At 33.7% G+C, this 12,353-nt stretch overlaps 1 protein-coding gene across 1 annotated transcript in view; it reads right to left on the reverse strand.

The window, feature by feature from the left end:
• Nucleotides 1-268: 268 nt before the first annotated feature.
• The window catches only part of LOC138325699 (AP-3 complex subunit delta-1-like), a 55,517-nt gene continuing 43,432 nt past the window's right edge, over nucleotides 269-12,353 (reverse strand). The window contains exons 28-34 of the mRNA XM_069271529.1: nucleotides 11,878-11,925; nucleotides 11,253-11,390; nucleotides 10,713-10,853; nucleotides 5,742-5,827; nucleotides 5,243-5,367; nucleotides 4,938-5,017; nucleotides 269-4,463 (exon numbers count right to left, since the gene is read on the reverse strand). Of these exons, the coding sequence (XP_069127630.1) occupies nucleotides 4,374-4,463; nucleotides 4,938-5,017; nucleotides 5,243-5,367; nucleotides 5,742-5,827; nucleotides 10,713-10,853; nucleotides 11,253-11,390; nucleotides 11,878-11,925 (708 nt within the window). The 3' untranslated portion in view covers nucleotides 269-4,373. The remainder of the gene's footprint in view (nucleotides 4,464-4,937; nucleotides 5,018-5,242; nucleotides 5,368-5,741; nucleotides 5,828-10,712; nucleotides 10,854-11,252; nucleotides 11,391-11,877; nucleotides 11,926-12,353) is intronic.

Consider the following 12,353-nt stretch of genomic DNA (forward strand, 5'->3'; position numbering starts at 1 on the left):
CTCGGACACAATCTCTCGCCATAATTTACTATTATCCTGGCAACAAACAATTTGTACAACCTGATTGGCCAGCGATCACAGACCTGTATACTACAGAAAAATAAAACTTTACATCCATTTAAACTTTCTGTATACATATACACTACAAGAAAGGTTCATTACTACACATAACTGGTAGTATCAATTTGTACATCCCAAATATGTACAAAGCCATAATATACATAAAACCAAAAACATTCTTCCATCACACAAATATTTATGGTATCTATTTTCGTTTTTTTTTTCATCCAAAGCAATTGAAGTTTAAGTAATCTTCGAATTTTCATTATTTTCCCAAATAATGAAAAAACTGAATTTACAGATGTTGCCTTAGGATTGCCCAAAAATAAATTCAAAATCAGTTCAAAGAAAGTAATACAAATAAAATAGTTGAATACAAACATAAAACATTGTCTGAATTAAGATGTAACAAAAATTCCAAGCGTTTTACACCAACCTGAAAATTAATTAAACCCTCAAAAAATCATATAATGAACTGTTCCATCTTTGAACTGGAAGAGTTCACTGTGTCTACAGGGATTGATGAGTAAACCCTTTGTCTTTAGTGGTCATGTATTTGATCAATGTTTAAATAAGTGATACTAAATTTCCTGATATTTTTTCCTTGACATCTACTATGAAATTTAAATTCTTTATGTTATTTTTCCATATCACAAATTCGCTACCAAAACAGTGCTTTCCAAATTCCAATACAATAAAGATAAATAATTTAATTTGCCTTCATTTCACATCCAAACATTCAAACCACACTTTGCATATAAGGGACATTCTGAGCACTATTTAAAACTTATGGACGAGAAGTGAAATACAAACATAATACTATATAAATAACATAATAAGTAAACTTTTATGCTAACAGATACCACATATAATTTCAAAACACTTATTGATGCCCAAAAGGATGACAGGCAGTGTTCAGAAAATTAATTGCCCAAAACACACGGTGAACAAGCTTATTTTAGCCTAGTGTTAATTTCACTTTTTCCCACAGGTAAACCTTATGTTCGGGGGTTAGTTCACAATCATAGTGAATGAACACAGTTTATCGTTGCATTTGATCCAAGTACCAAAGACTTCAGAACAAAATTAATTCTAAGCGATTTTGATCATACAACATTTGAATACAAATTCACATTAATTTTCTTCTCATACAAATTTTCATATTGATAGCTTAACAATTAATACCTTTCAAATTTCAAAAGCTCTTATTTCATAGGAATTTAGAATGTTAAAGGGAAATGATTTGCAAAGTCAATGTCCTTCTTTAAAAGAACCCAGTACTTGGGAAACCAGGAGCCAAAACACACGTTTATCCTCACAAAGACACTACAAGCAGTTCCATAATCAAATAATTCATTTCTAAAATATCCTACATCTAATCCATTTTTACATAATACAGATTTATCTGCCCTTGCGGATAGTTATCGATTGTGATGTCATCATTTTGTGAGCGAAAATCACAATATTTTCCCTAAAAAATGTGATGTTATGCACATGTACTCGCAAAAACATGACATAATATTAAAACATTATCTCCAAGGAACAGGGCGGATAACTCTGTATCATGAAAACGAAGAATAACTTAACACTGTGAGAGAAGTTAAAATGAAATAAACAAATGTGTGTTGAATGGTATTTATGCATATCACAGTTATTTTGTAATGGAACAGAAGCGATACCTTAAGGTGTTATGGATATGAGCAGCAGTGAACCTACATAGTTCATGTAGATTTGACAAAGTCGAGCAAATCACATACAGTTGTACAATATTAAATCAGCTTTATATATATCTCAACAAAAAGACACAAAAACTAATCTCCAATCCAGCAAGTTAAAAGCAACAGGTGAACGTCAAAAACGTTTTTGACAATGTAAAGAACTCAGGATGAAACGTACCCAAAAATCCAGGCCAAACAATGGGTAGGAGAATGTAGTAGATAATGGATGGAAAAGTTTCAGCCAAAATCAGACAATTGCCCGACGTAAGAGAGATTTACATGATGGTTTTAAACAAAATCTAAAGTAACTGTGAAACATTAATATAGTGAGAATAGCTCATAGATAACAGGGAATCCATATTAAACACTATACTGCAGTATATAAAGACAATACTATGTACAGCATGTATACAATAAAGAAAGCCAAATATCTTTCACCAAACTAATTTTTCTTATCTATTATTTTGATGTAAGCACTGAAATATTGCATCAATTTTCCACCTCTCATATTCTCTCTCAAACTTGCATTTCTATGTCAGCATTGTTCTGATAACATACATATCTATATAGAAGGTGTGTAATACTGAAACTTAAGTCGGAGAGTTTGTACCAAAATTTGGTGTCAGGATAGAGTTACAGTCTTATTGCTCCCACGTACATAATATCAAACAGAACATCACAACTGCACCAAGTTAAATACTCTATCAGTCTTATAAATATAATTATATATGTTACAAGTTTTGAAAATGAACTTCAAAGAAATTGATTTCAAAAACATTAAAACCATTAAATTCAATATTGGCAGGCTAGTATATGGCCAACACATTACATTATTGTGTGATAGCCACATAAATACAGCAACAAAGGCTACAATTTATCTGTAAATAAAGCAAAGGCTTAAAATCATAAACTCAACAGAAAAGTGTGAAATTAACTTTCTATCTCAAAGTCTGCCTCAGCCAAGGTGCTACAATAAGAAACTGCTGTATCATTATCAGGTTAAGACATCTGCGCCTACTTACAAAAAGAGTCTGATTAAGTCTTTGTTACATAAATATTAATGTTTCAATAAACCATAAATTCAAAAATAACATTTAAAGATTTCCTTTTTCATCACATTGACAAACCCAAATCTGGTAAACAGGTCTCAATAATATTATTCTATGACAGAGGATGATTTTCAGTGAAATAGTGTTTTCTGTATACGATACCAGTACTTTTTCCCTGTACATAAAGTCACAGACAGGAGAATACACAGTAAGGGAGATAAATATGTCCAGTAAGTGGTGTTGTAGACTGGGGAGTTCAAAAGAAGAGGAATGGGAAGTAATTCTGTCTAAAGGTAAGGCAGACAAATCTTATGGTGATAAACATTAGAAACTAAGGGAGGTAAGTCTGTCAAATGTGTGACATAACTGACAAAAAAGAGGGAGGGAGAGGGCAAATCTGTGTAAAAGAGGAGGCAGGCAAATCTCAGGGCAGGTAACATCTCGAACTAAGGGAGAAAAATCTGTCTAGTGAGTGACATCACTGACAAAAAAAGAGGGAAGGAGAGGGCAAACCTGTGTAAAAGAGGAGGCAGGCAAATCTTAGGGCGAGTAACATCTCAAACTAAGGGAGATAAATCTGTCTAGTGAGTGACATCATAGACTGTGAATACAAAGTAAAGGGAAAACAATTACTTGATAAGTAACAGTACAGACTAGAATACAAAGTAAGGGGGATAAGTCTGTCTGGGTGGTAACACCACAGACATGGAAACAAAAAGTTAGGAGGGATAAATCTGTCTTGTCTGGGTGGTAACACCACTGACATGGAAACAAGAAGTTAGGAGGGATAAATCTGTCTTGTCTGGGTGGTAACACCACAGACATGGAAACAAGAAGTTAGGAGGGATAAATCTGTCTTGTCTGGGTGGTAACACCACTGACATAGAAACAAGAAGTTAGGAGGGATAAATCTGTCTTGTCTGGGTGGTAACACCACTGACATGGAAACAAGAAGTTAGGAGGGATAAATCTGTCTTGTCTGGGTGGTAACACCACAGACATAGAAACAAGAAGTTAGGAGGGATAAATCTGTCTTGTCTGGGTGGTAACACCACTGACATGGAAACAAGAAGTTAGGAGGGATAAATCTGTCTTGTCTGGGTGGTAACACCACAGACATAGAAACAAGAAGTTAGGAGGGATAAATCTGTCTTGTCTGGGTGGTAACACCACTGACATGGAAACAAGAAGTTAGGAGGGATAAATCTGTCTTGTCTGGGTGGTTACACCACTGACATGGAAACAAGAAGTTAGGAGGGATAAATCTGTCTTGTCTGGGTGGTAACACCACTGACATGGAAACAAGAAGTTAGGAGGGATAAATCTGTCTTGTCTGGGTGGTAACACCACTGACATGGAAACAAGAAGTTAGGAGGGATAAATCTGTCTTGTCTGGGTGGTTACACCACAGACATGGAAACAAGAAGTTAGGAGGGATAAATCTGTCTTGACTCGGTGATGGAAGGATGAACTTGAAACAGAATATTGTCAATGATCATAATCTCTAAGTCCAATCGGTGCGTGTGAAGTGTGGCAGACTCCTCCGCTAGACTAGTGTTGACTTGATATCTTGTACAATACTAGAAATTAAACTGTTATCCGAACACTTGCCGTCTACTTTCAGTTCTTCATTATTCTGAAAAGCAAGAAGAAATTTATTAAGTAAAGTGTATAAGTTGTTTTATCAAGGCTTTTAAAATATCTACTGTAGAGCCAGAGAAAAAAGGCTTAATTTTTGGCTCAACCATGGAGAGAAGACATTTTTTGCTCAACCACGGTTAGAAGGCATTTATTTGAGGTCAGATTGATATCTTAACAGAATAGCTTTTACTTACTTTTACTATAAGATGTAACAGTTAATCACTGCGCTAACACAGACAGGTATTTTGACAATTTACAAAAAAATATTCCCTATTTTTACTACAACTTGCATGAAAGTTAATCTTTTCTCTTTAACACACATATTGTACACATACTCATATAAGTAATATTCTAATATTATCACCTTTTGTGATATAATGTCTTTTGTGTTAAAGTGTTTAAGTATTTCTCTAAATTAGCAAGCATAGCTGTATATCTATTATGATTGTTATACAACCTGTGTACTTACCTTTTTGACTAGAAGACAAACGTGGTGGCCTTGTATTGATCGACTGTATAGAGAAGCACTATTGGATACTTGTTCTACAACTGGAATAAAAAAAATTATTGTTGGGTAAAGAAAGTAAGATAAATTGAAGGTTTTGTCAAAATTATATTTACCTAAGAAGTAAACCAATCAAATTTATTTTCACAAATGTTTCATCTTCTTTCTACTTGAAGTTAGACTTAAGATGCATTTTACTATTTTACTAACTCCAGTAGTTTAATCAAAGCACATTCCCTGACATCTGTTATATAAGTTTTGATACATACCTGTAAAATGTTGATAAAAGCAGATTTTGGCTAGTATATGATGGAACTCAGTGTCTGACGGTGTGATAGAGATGGAAGATTTGGAATTTAAATCTCCACTTGATAATAGTGAAGCAAAATCTTCCCTGTAGAAAAAAAACCCATTCAATTATTATTCAAATATACTATAGTGAGCAATGGTCAGTTAGTTATATAACTATAACTATAACTATATGTAACTATTACTATGTTTAGTGTCCGATAGTATCTGTATCTGTATCCATCGTAAGAACCCAATGCTGGTTACAGTTATGATTAACGACGGGGGTGGTACTGCCTGTTGTTAATGGCTCAAGTTGTCGATCATTTGATAGAAAAAGAATTTATCCATAGGACTTCTGAAATTCAATCATTTTATTTCTTTAATATTTATCTTTATCAACAGAACATTAAATTTTTTACTTTAAAATACAAATTTTCATTAAATTCTGAAAGCTATACCACCTATTCCTGAACTTACCCACTACAAGGTACATTGGTCAGGAAAGCACAACACGGTAACTCTACTTTAAAGTCCACTTTATCATGAGTAGAACCATCATCAGTCTAAAAAAAAAGGTCAGAGGTTATCACACACCAATCAATAATTAGTGACACCATACATTGTATTTGATATACAAAATTTCCAGACATCAATCTACCAAAATGATTTGAGCCCTCACCACCCACAGGAAAACATTCGAACAAAAACTGTTAGGAGATGTTCATAACAAACTCCTTAAAATCTTCATCAGGAAACACATTGATAGCCTATATGGAAGGAGTATGTGACATCAACCAAAGTTCTGCATTGTAATTGTTTAAAATTGTAATTGTTTAAAATATTGTTTTGGTATTAGAAAGAATCCGTCTAAAACATTACAGTGTTCAATTCTATTTACCTTAAGTATCTAGGTAAGTGTTCATTTAGAGATGAATACCATGCCTTACCTTAAGTACACTAACATTACAGTGTTCAATTCTATTTACCTTAAGTATCTAGGTAAGTGTTCATTTAGAGATGAATACCATGCCTTACCTTAAGTACACTAACATTACAGTGTTCAATTCTATTTACCTTAAGTATCTAGGTAAGTGTTCATTTAGAGATGAATACCATGTTGTACCTTAAGTACACTAACATTACAGTGTTCAATTCTATTTACCTTAAGTATCTAGGTAAGTGTTCATTTAGAGATGAATACCATGCCCTACCTTAAGTACACTAACATTACAGTGTTCAATCCTCTATTTACCTTAAGTATCTAGGTAAGTGTTCATTTAGAGATGAATACCATGCCCTACCTTAAGTACACTAACATTACAGTGTTCAATTCTATTTACCTTAAGTATCTAGGTAAGTGTTCATTTAGAGATGAATACCATGCCTTACCTTAAGTACACTAACATTACAGTGTTCAATTCTATTTACCTTAAGTATCTAGGTAAGTGTTCATTTAGAGATGAATACCATGCTTACCTTAAGTACACTAACATTACAGTGTTCAATTCTATTTACCTTAAGTATCTAGGTAAGTGTTCATTTAGAGATGAATACCATTTACCTTAAGTACACTAACATTACAGTGTTCAATTCTATTTACCTTAAGTATCTAGGTAAGTGTTCATTTAGAGATGAATACCATGCCCTACCTTAAGTACACTAACATTACAGTGTTCAATTCATTTACCTTAAGTATCTAGGTAAGTGTTCATTTAGAGATGAATACCATGCCCTTACCTTAAGTACACTAACATTACAGTGTTCAATTCTATTTACCTTAAGTATCTAGGTAAGTGTTCATTTAGAGATGAATACCATGCCTTACCTTAAGTACACTAACATTACAGTGTTCAATTCTATTTACCTTAAGTATCTAGGTAAGTGTTCATTTAGAGATGAATACCATGCCTTACCTTAAGTACACTAACATTACAGTGTTCAATTCTATTTACCTTAAGTATCTAGGTAAGTGTGTTCATTTAGAGATGAATACCATGCCTTACCTTAAGTACACTAACATTACAGTGTTCAATTCTATTTACCTTAAGTATCTAGGTAAGTGTTCATTTAGAGATGAATACCATGCCTTACCTTAAGTACACTAACATTACAGTGTTCAATTCTATTTACCTTAAGTATCTAGGTAAGTGTTCATTTAGAGATGAATACCATGCCTTACCTTAAGTACACTAACATTACAGTGTTCAATTCTATTTACCTTAAGTATCTAGGTAAGTGTTCATTTAGAGATGAATACCATGCCTTACCTTAAGTACACTAACATTACAGTGTTCAATCCTCTATTTACCTTAAGTATCTAGGTAAGTGTTCATTTAGAGATGAATACCATGCCTTACCTTAAGTACACTAACATTACAGTGTTCAATTCTATTTACCTTAAGTATCTAGGTAAGTGTTCATTTAGAGATGAATACCATGCCTTACCTTAAGTACACTAACATTACAGTGTTCAATTCTATTTACCTTAAGTATCTAGGTAAGTGTTCATTTAGAGATGAATACCATGCCTTACCTTAAGTACACTAACATTACAGTGTTCAATTCTATTTACCTTAAGTATCTAGGTAAGTGTTCATTTAGAGATGAATACCATGCCTTACCTTAAGTACACTAACATTACAGTGTTCAATCCTCTATTTACCTTAAGTATCTAGGTAAGTGTTCATTTAGAGATGAATACCATGCCTTACCTTAAGTACACTAACATTACAGTGTTCAATTCTATTTACCTTAAGTATCTAGGTAAGTGTTCATTTAGAGATGAATACCATGCCCTACCTTAAGTACACTAACATTACAGTGTTCAATCCTCTATTTACCTTAAGTATCTAGGTAAGTGTTCATTTAGAGATGAATACCATGCCTTACCTTAAGTACACTAACATTACAGTTGTTCAATTCTATTTACCTTAAGTATCTAGGTAAGTGTTCATTTAGAGATGAATACCATGCCCTTACCTTACCTTAAGTACACTAACATTACAGTGTTCAATTCTATTTACCTTAAGTATCTAGGTAAGTGTTCATTTAGAGATGAATACCATGCCCTTACCTTAAGTACACTAACATTACAGTGTTCAATTCTATTTACCTTACCCATTCTAGGAAGGGGGGAGCAGAGAAAAGTGTTCAATTCCTATTTTTCCGTGAAGTATCTAATACAACATGTGAATTGTAATTAGTAGATGATACCATGCCTTTCAAGGAGAGGCAAGTACAATTATATTTACAGAGTATTCACCTTCTAATTTACCTTCAGTATCTAGTAGTAAGTGATCATTTTCGAGAGTTGAATCACCATGCCCTATACACCTTAGTCACAGGAACTTGAGAGGGCATGGTTCAATTCTAAACGGCAGGGCAGAGGTGAAAAGTAACTAGGAAAGAGATCATATAGTAGGGAGTGTAGAGAGGGTGTGCGTCAGGAATGGGTGACCTAGATAAGTAACAAAGGGTCTAACCATTGAATACAGTTTTTTTTTATTTTGTTTTTAAAAAACGAGACAGATAAAAGAGAAGGCCAATTCACCGCGGAATGTAAAGAACCTGTATAAAATCTATAGAAATAATGAACAAAACAACGGATTTTGCTGGAAGCCCAGGAATAACACTTACTGCGACTAGCTTAATTCATTGTTAAGTGAGTCCTCATTACATTGAACTCAAGGGACTTTTTAGCTGGTTGTCTGTAAGATTGAAGAACACTACAGACACAACCTTACTTGTGGTCGGCCGTCCGTGTAGATTTCACTCTCTGAAGGGTTCACGTACGCTGGGTAAAAAGTCAATATTCAAGTATCAATTTAGGTGGTTTCGTTTCCATATCACTCTAATTGTATGAGTCTATTCAAATTATGATAAGAAAGTTATTTTCATCATGGCAATGCCAAGAATTAACGATGGCCCGGTCGCCTAGGTCAAATTAGAAAGCAATGAAACCATTCAATGAACCATTTGATACTAAAAGGTTTATCTTGTCCCTGACATTTGCAGAGAGACCCGTACCTCGATAGGGTGTAGCTCTTCCGTTACTTCAGTAAGAGGGCCCTCTTCTGTCATTGGGATGATAGCTCCTTTGCAAAAAAAACAACAAATCAAGTTGGCCTCTAGCTAATCTTACTGATCCTCACTCCATCAGATTAATCTTTAGCCCCTTGCTTATCATAGTCAGTAATGATAAAGAAACCAATTGCAGGGTTGCCGAAAACAATCCTGCCATGGATTTATTTTCATTTGTTGTCATTTCATTACAAATATTTTATTATATAAAGTAATCCATAGGGGCCATCTTATAAAAGCTTACCATTTTAACAGTACCATTATCAGCAGCTGTTTGTAAGCCCGACATTGGCTGTAAGTTATCAAATCACAATTTTCGAATTCGACAATTTGCTATAGACTAAATCAAAGATAGGGATGAGAGAATGGAAATCAGCTGTTTTAAGTACACTAACATTACAGTGTTCAATTCTATTTACCTTAAGTATCTAGGTAAGTGTTCATTTAGAGATGAATACCATGCCTTACCTTAAGTACACTAACATTACAGTGTTCAATTCTATTTACCTTAAGTATCTAGGTAAGTGTTCATTTAGAGATGAATACCATGCCCTACCTTAAGTACACTAACATTACAGTATTCAATTCTATTTACCTTAAGTATCTGGGTAAGTGTTCATTTAGAGATGAATACCATGCCTTACCTTAAGTACACTAACATTACAGTGTTCAATCCTCTATTTACCTTAAGTATCTGGGTAAGTGTTCATTTAGAGATGAATACCATGTTGTACCTTAAATACACTAACATTACAGTGTTCAATTCTATTTACCTTAAGTATCTAGGTAAGTGTTCATTTAGAGATGAATACCATGTTGTACCCTAAGTACACTAACATTACAGTGTTCAATTCTATTTACCTTAAGTATCTGGGTAAGTGTTCATTTAGAGATGAATACCATGCCTTACCTTAAGTACACTAACATTACAGTGTTCAATCCTCTATTTACCTTAAGTATCTAGGTAAGTGTTCATTTAGAGATGAATACCATGCCTTACCTTAAGTACACTTACATTACAGTGTTCAATCCTCTATTTACCTTAAGTATCTAGGTAAGTGTTCATTTAGAGATGAATACCATGCCTTACCTTAAGTACACTAACATTACAGTGTTCAATTCTATTTACCTTAAGTATCTAGGTAAGTGTTCATTTAGAGATGAATACCATGCCCTACCTTAAGTACACTAACATTACAGTGTTCAATTCTATGTACCTTAAGTATCTAGGTAAGTGTTCATTTAGAGATGAATACCATGCCTTACCTTAAGTACACTAACATTACAGTGTTCAATTCTATTTACCTTAAGTATCTAGGTAAGTGTTCATTTAGAGATGAATATATTGAAGCATTCCCATCTATTTACCTTAAGTATATAAGTAAGTGTTCCCTTCAGTTTCTGTGGCATGTTGATGCTTTGAACTGTGAAGGCAAACTGGCCCTCATTCTGGGAATTCGGCAGAAGAACAAACGGGACTTTGACAGCATCGTGATGACTGCTACCCATCTAAACAGAGAAACATCATTAACTTCATTTTTTTTCTATTACCTAATACACATGTTGTGTATATGTATATGACATATATCGAATAAAACATGTAGAATATGTTATTCAGTAGGAACTTCCAAATTTTTCATTGTTAGTTGACACAGTTTATTTTTGAAAGTGTTAAAACCATAAACCATTTCACAAACTTACATGCAAATTTTATTCAGCAAAAATAAAGGGGTTATAGTAACCAATATGGAATTCTCATTGTACATAAAAATTAACAATTCTAACCATTGATACAGTTGTTACGAGACAAGATAAGAGAACCAAATCAACAGCAATAATAATGTATAAAATCTATATAGAAATAAATGAACAAAACAACATGTTGCTGAAGCCCAGAAGAACACTTACTGCTCTAATTAATTTAGTGTTAAGTGTGTCCATTACATTGAACTCAAGGTCTTTTAGCTGGTTGTCTGTAAGATTGATGAACACTACAGACACAACTACTTGGTCCGTCCGTGTAGGATTTACCCTCGTCTCGTACGTCTGGGGAAAAAGGCAATATTAAAGTATCATTTTAGTGTTTCGTTCCTTATTCACTCTTATTGTATAACTATTTATAAATCAAGAAATAATTTCATCAAGGCAATTCTAAGAATTAAAGCCCAGTCACTAGAGGCAAATTAGAAGCAAGAAACCAATGAACCATTTGATCCTAAAATTATCTTTCCCTGACATTTGCTGAGAGACCTACTCGATTTGTAGCTCTTCTACTTCTGTAAGCCTCTTCTGTCATTGGGATGATAGCTCCTTTGCAAAAACAACAAATCAAGTTGGCCTCTAGCTAATCTTACTGATCCTCACTCCATCAGATTAATCTTTAGCCCCTTGCTTATCATAGTCAGTAATGATTAAAGAAACCAATTGCAGGGTTGCCGAAAACAATCCTGCCATGGATTTATTTTCATTTGTTGTCATTTCATTACAAATAGTTTATTATATAAAGTAATCCATGCCATCTTATAAAACTTACCATTTTTACAGTACCATTTTCAGCTAGCTGTTTGTAACCGGACATTGGCTGTAAGTAACAAATACATTTCAATCACAATTTGTATAACTAAATCAAAATGGGGATGAGAGAATGGGAATCATTCAAGTACCACGTGATACCCGATAATGTTTGTGCAGGACTATTGTTTCTATTGGTGATGGAATGACCTCAAATGATGTTATCGCGGGATAACATCATTTCAGCGGGAAGATAACAAAAAAATACGTTCGATCACCGCTGGAGATATTAGTCCCGCACAAACGTTATCGGGTATCACAAGGTACGTCTATTAGTCCCATTATCAGCATTTCTTACAAATAAGACATAACTCAATTTATACTTGTCGAAATTGAAATTGAAACTTTGATGATATTCAAGGAAATGCAAAGAATCAAAATCATTAAACAACAACCTGAATAGGAAAACAAATGACTTAATATCTAAAGATACCTAGT

This window comes from Argopecten irradians, chromosome 6 (assembly GCF_041381155.1).
Source record: "Argopecten irradians isolate NY chromosome 6, Ai_NY, whole genome shotgun sequence".
Classification (NCBI taxonomy): Eukaryota; Metazoa; Mollusca; class Bivalvia; order Pectinida; family Pectinidae; genus Argopecten; species Argopecten irradians.